Genomic DNA, 15,894 nt, shown 5'->3' on the forward strand with positions numbered 1-15,894 from the left:
CAGAAACAACAAACCACAGAATCAGAATGGCAAAGACAACAGATGTTGGAATTATCAAAGAGAGACTATAAAAAAAAAAAAAAACATAAGAATGCGTAGTATTGTTTTTAAAAATATAGAGATAAATTAAAAGATGGGTAAAGAATCAGGGACTATGGAAAGTGACCAAGCAAATGTATTAAGAAATCAAACAAATTCCAGAAATGCAAATAAAATAATTGAAATTAGAAGCTTCATGACAAGTTAAACAGTATATTAGACCCAGCTAAAGAAAGAATTAGTGAACTGGAAGACAGATATACGGATATCTCAGAGTTCCTCTTAAAGGCATCTCTGAGAGGCAAAGATTTGAATGCAAGTAGTTAATTTGGAAGGGGAAAGAAACACCAGTGAAGAAGTGAGTAAATGGCACAGAGAAGGCAAAGTAGCCAATTAAGGTGTTACTTAGCTTTTTACCACTCTGGAAAACTGGAGCTAAATAGCACTGGAGGCACTCTAGAAGTCCATCTAAAACACATACCTCATGGTTGTCCCCCCTGAGCTGCTGCATTTATTCACCCATCAGTCATTGACTGGGGGCTGTTCCTGCTAAACCATTAATTGCCAGGCACTTCTGACCTTCACAGGTGTGGCAAAGTGGGCTCTGAAAACCAGAGCAAAGAAATCCAGATGTTAGCAGTTAAAAGCTAGGCAGATACACTGATGTGGTATATACAGAGGGATACATACAGACAAAGCACTGACTCCCTCTGCTATAGCGGTTTTGAAGAAATTACAGAATGCACCATAGGGAGACAAAGAATTGGAAAATGTAAAAGAAAGATTAAGAGTCACAGAAGATAGAGAATGTCCATATTATATGATCTTGCGATTCCACCCCAAGGTATATTACCTAGAGAAACTATAGCACATGGACACTAGGAAGTGTGTATAAGACTTTGCATAGCAGCACAGTTCATAAAAGCAAGAAATTTTAAAAATATATCTATCAAGTATAAGATGGATAAATTGGGGTATATTTTTACAAAGAATTCCACAAAGCAGTAAAAATGAAGAACTGTTCACATACATGAGAAGAAATAAATCCCTCATACGCAGTACTGAACCAAAAAAGCAGATCACAGAAGAATATGTACGTATAATTTCATTTATATAAAGCTTAAAAACAGGCAAAACAAATAATATATTGTTTAGGACTTAATAAAAATAACCAATTATTATGTAGTACTTACCCTAGGCCAGGCACTAGTCTGAACATTGTACATATTAATTGCACTCGTTTAATCCTTATAACAACTCTATGAGGTATTATTCTTATTCCCAGTGTACAGATGAGTGCACTGAAACATAGAGAAGTGATTTTTCCCATAATAATTTTAATATGTGCAGTAAAAATAGAAAGAAATGCAACAGAAATATTAGCCCAAAGTCAAGTTTGTGGTTATTTCTGAAGAAAGGGATAGAGCTAGAGGTGCATCAAGAGTTCTGAAAACATCCTCTTTTTTTTTTTTTTTTTTTTCTGTCACCCAGACTGGAGTGCAGTGGTGCAATCTTGGCTCACTGCAACCTCCACCTCCTGGGTTCAAGCAGTTCTTATGCCTCAGCCTCCCAAGTAGCTGGAATTACAGACATACACTACCACACCTGGCTTTTTTTTTTTTTTTTTTTTTTTTTTTTTTTTTTTGGGTTTTACCATGTTGGCCAGGCTGGTCTTGAATTCCTGGCCTCAAGCTATCCACCCACCTCAGCCTCCCAAACTACTGGGATTATAGGTATGAGCCACTACGCCCTGCCCAGAAAGCACAAATTCTTTACTTCTCACTTAACCCAGGGTGTAGAAGCTTGCCATTAATTTAGAACTTGGGATAGTTTTATTGTTGAGCCTGGAGGCAGCCTAAGAAGTTCTGTAGGCTTTTAACACTCACAGTGAATAATTAGCAGACATCATGTGTGGCTGAATAACCCAGAAACCAGTTTGGTAGCCAGGTTTCCAAGAGCTGCTTTGTTTCCTTGGCACTGGACAGTGGGAGACGCAAGATGCTATCGTAGGCCTATGGAGGGTGCAGGGACCGGTGTGCACCCACAGACACGTGTGTGACAGTGCAAGTTAATGGATACAGTCAATGTTTGTCGTTTCTGTGTATTGGGCTGAACTGGGTAATATTCCGCTATTTTCTATCTATTATTTATAGCAGCAGTGATGGTCTTCAGAGGCATTCAGGACAAAGGGAACTTCAAAATATTTTGCCTCTTGTGATGCATTTCATTAAACTGGAGCATATGTGTCACAAATTCAAGGCAGCATATTGAAATACAAGTGTATTATGAAACCAGAAAAGAGCAAGAAATTAGGCAATCTTTGGCCAGCCAAAAATCATTAGTTAGCAGTGCTCTGTCAACTGTTGCTTTCATGCAAGAAGGTATGAATGATTTTAGATCTTTGCAGTGGAATCTCCTTAGGTAGGTGAAGTTACTGGCCTGGGCAAATTGACCATAATTTAGTCCTTAATCAAATGGGTTTGTTAGTACCGCAGATACAAACAGCCACCCAGTCATTCCTATACTGGGGCCGGTAGAAGCATCTCCTACCTGCTGGATTCTTGCAGTCTCTCTTGTTTCAGAAGCCTCTCTCTTCTGTTCTCATTGGTGGCTTCCAGAGAGTGTGATATGCCCAGCACCTCTGGGAAACCCAAGCTCCTTTAGAAGAGCAAAGAAAATTGCAGGCAGAGGAGGTGGACTGTTTCCCCCATTCCACCTCTCCTTCTGCCATTTGCTTTCTAGTTACTCCAAGTGTGGTCTTCTGGTATAGGAAGGGGAGTGAACCTCAGAGTCACTGGGAAGAACTCATGGGCTCTGCTGAATAAAGGCCTCCCCTACCCTGGGAGGCATTAACGGGGAAGCGGGAGCCTGTCTGTGCTCCAGCCTTGAGCTGCACTTGAGAAAACCCCTCATTGGTTACCAGTGGTTGGCAGTGCCAGGGCCCTGCTCCTTTGGACCTAAACCTAAAAGAAAGCTATCTGGGCATGGCTGGGAAGGAACTTCCCTTCCCACCTAGGAGAGGTTGCTGATAGAGTTGATTGTAGAGGAGCATTGGGTATTCTTCCCACCATGAGGAAGTGAGGCCCCAGCCGTCTGGGCAGGGAGTAAAGACATGCTCCCATCTCAAGACTCACCAGTTCAGTGTGAGGCAGGAAATGTTGTCACTGCTTTGTGCTTCAAGGTCATTTGAAGGTCGGACTTTTAAGAGTGCAGAGCAGCAAAGGGAGGCAGCCAGAGTTTGCATCCTGCTAAGTGGCTCAAAAGTGAGTTACTGTGCCCCAAACCTGTGACCTCACCATCCTGATGACCCCAGGAGACCATATACACTACAGATTCCCGGGGAAGCTTACTGTGTTCTTCACACCTCCCGTTTTGGAGGAACGTTTGCTGATGTTTTTTGAAGGCCTGCTACTTGCCAGTCACCATTAGGGGCCCCACATGCATGATTTCATTTAATTCTGACAGCCCAGTGAGTCTCTCACAGATGAGGAAACTGAGGCTCACAGACGTTCTTGCCCCTTTCCAAGTCCACTCAGCAAGGTATGGTGGAGTGAGTATTGGCACCCAGGATTAGCTGGCCCCTCGGCTACTTCTATTATTTTCAGACTGTCCTAGGGACCCCCATCACTCCACTGAGAAGCCTCAGGTGGCTTGGGGAACCAAATACTGAATTTTATAGAGTGGAGTTCTCTCTATGATTTCATGTGGCAAAATGATTCCTTTATTTAAAAAAAATATTAAAATTCCCTCCTCTTTTTCATGTTACTTTAAGTCCATGCCTACCCTAGGGTCACCTGCTCCTCACCTAACCTGGGTAAGTGGCTGTGAAGTGAGCACATGGCAGTTCAGAGTGAGTCATCCTTTGGCCCAGGTTCTAGGCTAAGAGGTGAAGTCCCTAGAATGAGTTCTGATGGGACTGCGGTGTACCAGGAGCGGGAAGGAGGGCTGCTTATGGTAGCACGGATTTGATGGGAACATAAGGAGACCTGCTGTCATTGGGATGAGGATGGCTTCCAGGCAGCCCCTCCCACAGGCACACCCATGCCAGGAGGAAACATGATGTCGCCCTCTAGTGAACGAAAGGCTGCATTGCAAGTGTGTGTACGTGCAGATGCACACGTGGAACCTCTTGGAGGAGCTTCCTGAATGTGTAGCCGATGCATCCTTCTGTGACGTGCACACGCTCCCAGAGCCCCCTGCATCCCACAGTCGGAAGGCTCACAGTGGTCCATGTTGTAGTTTTCAATGTCTCAGCTCCCTGTTGTCCTGTTCCCATTTTTCCTGACCCAGTGGGGATACCAGGTTCTTACCCCTGCCTTGGGGAAAGTCAATGTTCTTCCCTCCGTGTCTGTCTGTCTAGCTGTCTCTGCTGCTGCCCTCGGGGCCTGCGGTGGAGCTGAGGAGCTTTATGATGCTTCCTTTGCTTGCCACGGTACTTACCCAGCCACTCATCACTCAGACTTGGAACATGTTCAGTGACAGTTGAGGAGGCTTGTAAAAATATTTTCTGTTCTTACAGATGATGTTAGCATCTATCTAATATGCGTTTGTCTTATGACTCAGTCCTCAGTCCTGCTCCCCTTCAGAGCTGTCATTGGAAACACTTACCAAAGTGTCTAAAGTCTACAGGGTAACTCAGAAGACCTCTCTCTGTGCCCATGGCAGGCCTGGTGCCTGCAGGGAATGGGAACAGTGGGGGATGAGTGTGGGGTCATTTATCAGATTAGCCAGCCTGCTCCGAGACTCTGGACAGGCCTCCTGTCTCTTGGCCTTGGGTTCCCCATCTATAAATTGACAAGTGTGGACAAGAAGAGTGTTTATTCAGGCTTGTTTCTATGAAGCCCAAATGTTCCCCAATCTACTCAGTTGAGGGCAGAAATGAAGAGCAAATGTCTGAAAAGCATGGTGCCAGATAATCTCTGAGGACGTGTTCAGCTCCAAGAGTTCTAGCCTCCGTAATTCTGCAGCCCTGAGCATTTCCTCATCCAGGCTATAGGGTGGAGACAGAAGCAGTAGCTGTCACAGAAACAGTAGCCATGAGGGTTTGGTTCCGCCTCATGTGAAGTCTGGCTTGGGAAATGCAGCCCAGTTCCACAGGGAAAGACCTCAGGAGAAACTTCTAAAAACTGCACAAATGTTTCTAATCTGGAGCAGCCTTCTTTCGCTTCAAACATCCCAATTTTGTACTCTCTTCTGCCCTGAAACACATACCCACGTACACACAAACACGTGCGTCTCACATGATTCCTTCCTGCTCACATGATAGTTGCCTTTCAAATGCCAGACTGAGCTCCTAGGCCTGAGATTCACTCCTGCCCCCGGTTGAGGAAGACTTAGCACCAGACTGAGCCAGAGCGTGAGACGGGAGGAGTACTGGTGTCTGGGAAGTCAGTGAGTCATAGGAGGCTGCATGTGTTAAGCAGAGGGGGTGATAGCCACAAATGCAGAGAGATGGGCCCATCTGAGAAGGGGCAGGGTGGGCAGCTTCTCTGACGGAAATCATACCAAGAGGTCCCAGGTGGCACAGACTGTCATGGGAGCATGGGCACCTCTGGAGGGGACAATGAGCCCAGCAGGCTGACACGCTGATATCTGGCCAACAGCCTGTTCCGCGTCTGCCTTCTCTGGGTCTGGCTGAGTCATGTGGCTCTAACTGATAGAGTTGTTCAAGGTGGTGTCAGTCAGGAGGGGTGGAGAGCAAAGAGGCCTGGCAAAGGAAGCTGAGGTTCTAGGTTCAAAATCGGCTCTACCTGATAACCTTTCTCAACTGGCCCTGCTCTTTAGGCCTTGATTGCCCCATCTAGTAAATGAGGGGGTGGGGCTAGGTGGCCTCAGCTCCGCCCCCTCGGAAAGACATGGTTTTGTTGGTTGAGAGCTCAGCTCTCCACTGCTGTCAGCACCTTGCTCTCTGTACCCTGTCTACCGCAGGATTCCCAGGAGGGCAGGGGGAGCAGACAGACAGACAGCCGTAGGCACCCTAGAGACACGCACAGCTGTGGTGGCCCATAGGACTCTTTAGTCTCTGTGTCCCAAGGGACCAAGTGGGCCAAACTAGTGGGCCGTAGAATCGGACACACTTAGTTTCCAATCTGGCTTCTCTCCTCCCTGGGCCTGTCTCCTCATCTGTAAATCACGGGTAGTAGTACTTCCTCTTGGAGTTGCATGGTGGTCAAGCAAGATATTTGTGAAGCATTTCTCATGGTACCTGGCACACAGTCAGCTGGAAGATGTGGTGGCGTTAAAGGAGAAAGACATAAAGCCTATACCTACCTGTGTAATATACAAAGCCTCACCTTGGGAAGGGGGCCCAGCCTAGGTTCCTGTTCTTTAAAGAATGTATGTATTGGCTGGGCGAGGTGGCTCACACCTGTAATCCCAGCACTTTGGGAGGCTGAGGCAGGCAGATCACAAGGTCAAGATCGAGACCATCCTGGCTAACATGGTGAAACCCTGTCTCTACTCAAAATACAAAAATTAGCTGGGCATGGTGGCATGCGCCTGTAGTCTCAGCTACTTGGAGGCTGAGGCAGGAGAATTACTTGAACCTGGGAGGTGGAGGTTGCAGTGAGCCGAGATCACGCCACTGCACTCCAGCCAGGCGAGAGAGCAAAACTCCATCTCAGAAAAAAATAAGAATGTATGTATTTCTTGAAATTGCTAGCAATTGTCAATAAGATCAGTTTGCCATTAGATAATTGAGGCTTAAGAAAAGGAGCTTGGAGGCACGGTGTTGATCTTAGTATAAAATTAAGTGATAACATAGTTTACGGTTTTAAGAGCCAATTAGTGATTACGGAATTTTGAGAAATACATGACAAGGGAGAAGCTCTCATAATTTCGCTACCTATGTGCAACTTCTGTTAGCAATTTGCTGTTTTGAAAAGAACAGCGCTTCTAGATAGGGGCTGTGAGAATCAGACCCATTTCAAGAAATGGGGTTTTACTGAGCCAGGACTGGCCCAGCACAGTGGCTCACACCTATAATCCCAGAACTGTGGGAGGCCTAGGCACGAGGATTGTTTGGGCCCAGGAGTTTGAGACCAGCCTGGGCAACCTAGGAAGATCCCATCTCTTAATTTTTTTTTTTTTTTAATTAGCCAGACTGGTGGCACACAAGTAGTCTCAGCTACTTGGGAGGCTGAGGCAGGAGGATCACTTGAGCCCAGGAGATTGAGACCACAGTGAGTGTGATCATGCCAGTGTAATCCAGCCTGAGCAACATAGCAAAATCTTGTCTTCTTACAAAATAAGAACAAACATTGAGCCAGGGCCATTGTGACCTCTGCCTGCAGTGTTGGTGCCAAGCACCCAAGTAGGAGGTATTCTTTGGGTAGGTGTGCCCAATGGAGGACTAGAGCTGGCTTTTGAGAGCTGATAGCACCTCTTTCTAACTCCACATCCAGTGACAGCATGTCAGTAGTTTGAAATCAGTCATGGTGGGAGTATACCAGGGAAGTCAGCAAATGCTTCAAATCAGGTCATTGCTTTTTTTCCCCCAGAGCCAGTTTTTCAAATTGGATTACAAAGCCTCAGAGTTTAGGGTGGCACAGTGAGTCAGTGGTAGAACTGAGGCATAAACCCAGATCAGCCTGACTCCAAAGCCTGTACTCTTGACCACTGGATCATGCTGCCTTCAGCCTTAGCACCTCGAGCTGTCTGCATGTTGGATGACTTCCTGAGGATGGAATTCTAGAAGTGGAATTACTCCTTCGGGGAATGCATGATGCTGAGTTTAGGGAGTTGTTCAGAAAGCTGCAAAACTGGGGCTGCAAAAGAGATCTTGGCCACTTCCAGACTGTTCTTTCTTTGCCTGTTTTCAGCTCTATGGAAGGCGTGCCCCCTGGGAGGATCCTGCCAAGTGGGTGATGGACACATATCCATGGGCAGCCAGCCCACAACAGCATGAGTGGCCTCCCCTGCTGCAGTTACGGCCTGAGGATGTCGGCTTCGACGGCTACTCCATGCCTCGGGAGGGATCGACAAGCAAGCAGGTGCCCCCCAGTGATGCTGAAGGTGACCCGCTGGTGAGTCCTCAGACACCAGAGCAGCTCAGCATTCACTGAGCGCTTACTGTGTGTTGGGTAGCATGCAGAGCCTCTGGAAATACAAAGGTGACTAGGCCCTGCCTTGCTTTGGAAGGCTGGACCCAAATGACTGGGCCATTTGGAATATGGCCCCAAGATTAGGGCCATTTTTGCCAATATTTTCTTCCATGGTTTTGGTTTTTCACTAAAGACTTTTTCTCAGAAATGTTTTCTGATACTAGATAAAAGGTTAAGAATTGATTTTTCCTCCCTTAAATGTTCTTATACCTACTGTCTCTACACAACTCTTTGCCCTCTAGTTTGGGATGCCACCCCTATTACCTACTATCCTATTACTTCGATCCCTCCCACCAATAACACAGCAGAGGAAGAGGTTGCTAAGGACCAGAAACCTAAGTCAAATGATCAGGAAGGTAGGCAGGGAGAGGTTTGAGGGCAGGAGGGACTCACAGAGGGGAGGGGGCCCGAATATGAGTCCCATGGCCATTGAGATGGGCCAAGTCCTTAACACTGTTTAAGCTTCTTATTTATTTGGCTGTTGCTAAAACAATAAAGGTCGTTTAAGAAGCACCTGTGCTGGGTGTGGTGGCTTGTGGCTGTAGTCCCAGCACTTTTGGTGGCCGAGGTGGGTGGATTGCTTGAGCTCACAAATTTGAAACCAGCCTGGGCAAAGTAACATAACCTCTTCTCTACAAAAAAATACAAACATTAACTGGGCATGGTGTCATGCGCCTATAGTCCCAGCTACTCAGGAGGCTGAGGTGGGAGGACGGCTTGAGCCGGGAGGCAGAGTTTACAGTGAGCCAAGATTGTGCCACTGCACTCCAACCTGGTTGATAGAACCAGATCTTGTCTCAAACAAACAAACAAAAGAAACACCCAGGCCAATAACAATAGCATTTCTTATTAATTGTAGTGTTCTACCAGTGTAAGACCCATACAGAGTCATACTGCTAAATTAGACCTAACAAATCAAAAGTCCTATCAAACAAAGAGGAAGCAAATATACCAAAACCTCCCATGGTTAAAGGGCTATTATCAGGCCTTAAATTTAGCCCCAAGCTTTTTTGGCAGGCATGGCAAAAAGAAAACATGACAGAGAATGTTATTTGCATTACCTAATGAAAGAAAATATTTATAAGAGATGTAGCAGGATTAGAAGACAACTGATGTGCTGTTCTATTCCTAGCAGCTAATTAATTCCTTAGATGAAAAAAAAAAATTGGTGATTCAGGTTGCCTGCCATCCTGCTGTTTGGTGGAATGCAGCTGTGGTTCTGTTGAAGATTGTAGTGGGAACTGCATTTTTGGAGGATTTATTGTTTGTGTTGCCATGCACAACCTAGTTTGCAATATTTATAACAGTGGTCTTACAGAGGAAAGAAGCATTCTTTAAACAGCCATTTGCAACAGTAACCATTGCTAAAAGCCAAGGTCATGGAGGTATTTTTTGCGGGGGCAAACTCATGAGGTCTTACATAGAAAATAGAATTTCGTGTATCAAGAGGAAAGAATGGCCAGCCTATCCCTAAACAATCTTTTCTGAGCCAGTAGCATTTGTATCACTGGTTGGTCACAGAAGGTTCATAGTAAGACCCAAGATTCTTGGAATTCTGGAAACAGAATTCTCCTTCCAACTCCAGGCCCCCAGAAGTGAGCAACTGTGCAGTCCAGCCACTTCTATTACCAAGTTAGATACCTGGTATTTCTCCCCAGTTCTGCTCTTTCTGCCCAGGGCCGTGTGTCTCTTTTATGATAGCTCTCTTAAGTGTTAATCCTTCTCACTCATGAGACTGAGACCTTTGTGAGGACAGGATTTACTTGTTTTTATTCCAGAACCATATACTGTGGACATACTGGGAGTGTTTAATGAGTGAATAAGTAACCTCAGTTGCCGAGGATTGTCCATCATGCTTCAGCTCTGCCTCTTCCCTGGTTATGGCTGTGCAGATGGACATCACATGATGGTGCTTCCGCAACCTGGCTCATCTGGGTAGACTCTGCAAAGCATCCCTAGGGGCAGCTGGCTACATGCCCAGCTGCACCACATCCTGACCTTAGCTCAGAGAGGCCTCGTCTTCCTGACTTATTGGCTATATAAAATATAAAATACATGCACACAATTTATAGTTATAAATGAAACTAGTTTTTATTCCCTCTCCCCACTCCCAAATAAATGACTCATAGAATGTAAACAAGGGCAGATTCAAGAACGCTGTCTCTAAACCCTTGTCTTTAAGTTAGACGATGATGACAACAGATGACATTTATTAAGCACTTACTATATGCCAGGCCAGCCCCTCTTCTAAGGGTTTAATACACATTGTATTGTTCTATTCCCTACTTCAACCCTATGAGAAGTGTTGCCATTCTCCCCATTCCACAGATGACAAACTGGTGGCTCAGATACCTTAGGTAACTTGCCCAGAGATTCCTGAATCATAAGCCAGGGCTCCCTGCAGTCAGAGGCTCTGCTTATAACTGGTGCTTCCCCTCACCTGCCTGCCATGGCTTCCGTAGGAGCTGGAGCACAGTTGGCTCCAGTCTGACCTGGCCAGAGCCAGGTGAAGAGATGGGTTTGATGCTTGTCGAAGTGGGATGGGGTCTATGTGCTTCAGATGTCAGTGATGCTGACGCCTGTGTTCCAGGAGCAGAGACGCTCAGTCTCATCTTCATGCAGGCTGAGGGCTATGCCTGAAAGGTGTGCCCTCCTAAATAAAAAATAAACAGAATTTTTCTAGAGAGCATCATTTTGTTTTCAGTGCTCTACATAGATTGATTCAATCAACACCGTAACATTATAGGGCAGGTACTATTATCATTCACATTGGACCAGTAAAGAAACAAGTATAAAGAGGTTAAGTGTCCAAAGTCATGCAGCTAGTAATTGGTGAAGTGGGATTTGAACCCTGGAAGCCTGGCCCAAAGTCCATGTTCTTGTCTGTCATCTCCACTGTGAGATACTATCTCAGGTGAGTCCGGAGGAGGTGGCACGACCTTCTAGGAGGCCAGGGTGGGCACCCAACTAGACAGAAAGCAGCTCATGCTTCTCCATTCTTCCCCTAGATGAACATGCTGATGAGGCTTCAGGAGGCAGCCAACTACTCCAGCCCCCAGAGCTATGACAGCGACTCCAACAGCAACAGCCATCACGATGACATCTTGGACTCCTCTTTGGAGTCCACTCTGTGACAGGGGCCCGGCTGTGGAGCCCAGCGCCCTCCTCTTCTCCTCGCCCCATTCCACCTGCATCCCCCACATCATCCTGAAAATGACTTCCTGAGCCAGCCCCCAGCCGCAGCCTTAGAGCTGCGGGAACACCAAGACCCGTCGTCCTTCAGCCTCGACCTGGGTGCAGGCATCCCAGGTCAGCTGCCCACGGACCGCTTCCTTCTACAGCGAGAACTGCACTACCTTCTGTTGTACTTTAATTATTGTTTTGCCTTGTTGCTGTGACCTCCCTAAGACACTGAAGATACTTCTCGGGAAAGGATTGTCGCCGTTGAAATGAAAAGAGAAAAAAAAAAAAGAATAGAACCCACATGAAGCTCTGAAACCAAACAGCATCCTGCCCGGAGCTTCCCAGAGACAGAAGAGACTGGAGCAAAGTTGGAAACACAGAGAAGCACCGCCTCCCCTCAGCACAGACCCTCCAGACAGGGTCTCAGAGCCATGCCACCCGCCCTCCCACGCAGCCGGCCACAGGGAGAACTGGTGCTAACTAGGGTGCTTGCTTTGATGGCGTTCAACACACTGCAGAGCTCCAACATGGGAAACCTTAGGAGAAAATAAACCGTGCTTTCATGTTTTTTAAATGGTGCTTTCCTTACCCGAGAGGTATTTTGCCTATTCCAGTCCAACCTCCCCCATTCAGGTCCATCAGCCTCTGATTAATCTGTGAGAGTGAGTGAAGGAGAAAGAATGTGAGCGAGTAGATGTTCGACACAGAACAGCATGTGTCTGTTTCCTTCTGATATATGAATGAATCAGGTTTTTTTTTTCTGCAAACACTGTGTATAGTGAGACTTGTTCTACTTTGGAGAACTGATTACCTTTTGAAAATGAGGTTGAGTTTCTCCCTTTCTGATGCATTGATTTTTTTGAAGATTTTTTTTCTCCTTCCCCTCTTGGTCAGAATCAATCCTTTGGTGAGAGTAAGAACCACAGGAGCTGAGTTTTGGTTTGGTCCTGCTCAGTTTTGGTTTTTAGTTGTCCATCCTCACAGTCCTAAACCCTTGCCGCCTCCTGCTAGGGCTGGGGGCATCTGTGCCCTTTAAAATGGATGAGGACCTGGTCCTCGACATGTGGGTGAGCCATGGACCTTGTCTTCCCTTCTCGTCCTTGAGGGTTTAGAACACACACCTACACCTCAAGCGTCCCCGCCCCAGCTTCCAGTGGGGTGATGAGGTCACCCTGCAAAAAACTTGCACTTTCCTCAGAACCAACATGACGCAGCTCCACAAGGGTGAGAGGGGTCACCCCTCCCAGAAGCCCCGTCTGGATGAGCCTTGCCTGACCTCTTCGGTGCTGACCTTCCCAAAGTGATGCCTTACTGGTTTTGTACTAACTGTGTTCATTTTACATAAGTGTCGTGCCTGCCTGGGGTTTGTTTTTTGTTGTTGTTGTTTTCCCCACTGAAGCAAACAGGGCTAAAAAGTCATCTATTCATTAGGAGAACTCAAGTTGCTGTGACTTTTCTCATCCAAAAGACTCATTTGTGTGGATGCGTGACCATGGGAAAAAGAAAAAAAAAAAAGATCCTTTTTTTTTTTAGGTTCTTATAAGTCTCCAGCTGACAACCTGACTGGACAGTGATCTGTCTCGTGCAGGAGAAGGCAAAGTTTCTACAAGCCTACGTGACCTTGCTGATACTTGCTCCAATAGAAACCCAGTCTGCTGTGTCTTCAACATAGTGGTATTTTCATTACAAAGTACGGACAATTTTTGAGTTGTTTGTTTCTGTTTTATAAAGAGAATCTTTATTGGACACCAGTAAGGGTGTCTCTGTTTTAATGATCAGGGTTTTTATTCCATCTTTTGCATTTCTATTTCTGAAGGCTTGTCTCTTGGCATCTTTTCTTAGTTTCTTACCATAAGAGTTCGACCCAAAACTGCTCACTTCACATTGGGTGACACCATGTTCTTCCTCTTTGAAAAGAAAAGGGGAATGTGTCCCACTAACTGATGAAAGGAAAACCTTTCAACACTATCCCTGCTTTAATCTCAGCAAACTCAGGCTATTCTGCTTAGCCCTCATCAGTCATCTGGGTGTGAGTGTGTCTTGTTCTCTTTTTGTTCTTAATAAGACTTTCAAACCATATATTTAGCCTGTGACCAGGGGGCCAAACCCTGAGACTTCTGGTAACCCTGAAGGGTGGCCCTCCTCAGACCATTTATCTCCCAGCAATGACGCTATATTCTCATACTGTGAATTTAGGAGGAGGTCAAGTTGACGTCTCCTCGTGGGCAGTTTTCCAATCACCTTGTGAGTAGACACCTGCCAATATTGTTTGGAACCTTTTTAATATGACATCCTCTCTTGTCGTTCATTCTTTTCTCCCCTGTCCCACAGACTTCCCTCCCACTGGGTCCAGGTTCAGATCCAAGATTTCTGTACCTGGTGCTGCCTGATTGGTGAACATTGACTTCAAGTAGCATAGCCCTTGTGTGATTCACAACTCCGTGTCCTTCCTAAAGCTTCGGGAAGCAGGGTTGTCTAATATGCACATTTCTTATTTTGGTCATATTTTTACTTTAGTGTCACTCACCTTGGATAAAGTGACTTTGTACTCATTTAGGGCTCTATCGGAAATGCTTCCATTTTGCCTTTTTCTACAGTTAGGCCAATTTTGAAATGTATAAATTCTATGCAACATTTATGTTGAGTTACCAATGGAAGCCAAACGCTCTCTTCCCAAACTGCCAAGAATGATACAGGCCATACATGAGATGGGAATACGTTTTAAGATTCGTTGGGGGTGGGGTGGGAGTGGGACAGGAACAAGACTTGCCTAGACCTTCGTTGTATCTTGGGGACTTTTACTTTGTTGTTTGATGCTTACACTTCAAAATTCTCTGTATTCAAATTTGATTGTGACGAATCTACTTCAAAAAGGAAAGATAATCCAACTTTGTGGATACTGAATGGAAGGTTTGCTGTTTTGATCTAGTTTCCAGTGGAGCAATTTATGAAATATGTTCTATAAGATGTACATTTTTTCATTGTAACATAGAAATTGTAAATAATTGATTAAAGTGCTGCATTTTGATGAATTTTTTCTAGCCATTTTTAAAGAGAAAACTAGTAACTGAGTATTTTGTGTACGGTATGTTTCCATCCTCCCTCCCCGCCTTCCTCCCCTCCTCTCTCGCTCTCTCCCTTCCTATTTAATTTTCATTTGTCATGAGGTTTTTGGATTTGCCAATGATCCACCGGACATCATGCCCCATGTCATAGAGAATAAAGCTGATGATTGTACCAGTCTTAAATTATTCATGATTCAATAAAATTGATGCTTATTTATTCAGATTAGTGGTTTGGCTTGTCTGTGCTAGAGCAAGTCCTCACAGGAGTTTAATTTCATGCTAAGAGCAGGTCAGTCTTATCTGGATGCAGCAAACCCAGAGAAAACCTGAAACTTTTGCAAACTAATCTTGGCCAGTATGCCATTCATATCCCAACTCTTCTCGGTTTCTCAGGTCTTTTTGCCACTTCTGTGGAGCTTGTCAGAACTGTAGAATTTCAGATCCCTTCAGACTTGAATCTCCAGGGATCTGGTGGATCCTCAGTTTCTCACAAACTCCTAGACAATGCCAGTGCTCTGGTGCATGGACCACATATTGAGTGGGAAGCAACATCAGTGTCCAGCCCGCCCCCCAACTCGACACCTTGACATGAAAAGGGTTTTTTTAAAATGTATTGAATACCTACTAATTTCCAAATGCTTTCCCAAATACTCAATATAATGTAAAATGATGCCAGACAGGTATTCTTAATCCCATTTTACAAGTGAGAAAACAGAGAGAATGACTTGCCAAGGAACCTATAGCCAAGGAGTTGTAGTTTCGGCCCCGTCTTCTGACAGTCATGCCTTGCCAGGCTGCCTTCTCATCTTGGGGGCCTCCTGCCAAATTGCAGCTCACATCTATAGCAGACATAGGCAGTGGGAGATGATATTATATCTTTGCATTCACTTTTAATAGCAACAACAAAAAAGGCATGGCTTGGAGCCCTGTGGGTTCACAGTGAAATTGATCCCACATGGCTGGCTCAACTGCTCATGACATGAAATGTTTAACTCTTAACATACAACAGTGGCCTAACAAGGGAGGAGGGAAAGAATCCAGATATTTAGCATAGGCAGTTTTAATTCCTGTCAAAACAATGAAGGAGGTGGTACAATGGTTTGACAACTACATGTCCTAAATTCCAAGATTTTCCATGTCCAACATTCTATCCCATTGCTCCATGATATATTCTGATGTTACCTAGGAAGTATGATCAGCATACATAAAGGGCATGGTGGACAGACGGCTTTTAAAGAGAAGGGAAGGACCGGGTATGGTGGCTCACGCCTATAATTCCAACACTTTGGGAGGCCAAGGCAGGTGGATTGCCTGAGCTCAGGAGTTAAAGATCAGCCTGGGCAACGTGGCAAAACCCCATCTCTACTAAAAATGCAAAAAGTTAGCTGGGTGTGATGGCACGTGCCTATAGTCCCAGCTACTCAGGAGGCCGAGGCACAACAATCGCTTGAACCCGGGAGGTGGAGGTTGCAGTGAGTCAAGATGGCACCACTGCACTCCAGCCT

At 45.6% G+C, this 15,894-nt stretch overlaps 1 protein-coding gene across 6 annotated transcripts in view; it reads left to right on the forward strand.

Annotated features, from left to right (window-relative positions):
• Positions 1-14,612, forward strand: part of NAV2 (neuron navigator 2) — a 411,110-nt gene extending 396,498 nt beyond the window's left edge. For 3 of the 6 annotated variants that reach the window (XM_017525903.2, XM_017525904.2, XM_017525905.2), the window contains 2 exons: positions 7,860-8,063; positions 11,150-14,612. In XM_017525903.2, the coding sequence (XP_017381392.1) occupies positions 7,860-8,063; positions 11,150-11,275 (330 nt within the window). In that variant the 3' untranslated portion in view covers positions 11,276-14,612. The remainder of the gene's footprint in view (positions 1-7,859; positions 8,064-11,149) is intronic. The other 3 variants (XM_037737552.1, XM_017525900.2, XM_017525901.2) reach the window with 1 other exon arrangement.
• Positions 14,613-15,894: the final 1,282 nt, after the last annotated feature.

The sequence above is a fragment of the Cebus imitator genome, unplaced genomic scaffold (genome assembly GCF_001604975.1).
Source record: "Cebus imitator isolate Cc_AM_T3 unplaced genomic scaffold, Cebus_imitator-1.0 Scaffold39, whole genome shotgun sequence".
NCBI lineage: Eukaryota > Metazoa > Chordata > Mammalia > Primates > Cebidae > Cebus > Cebus imitator.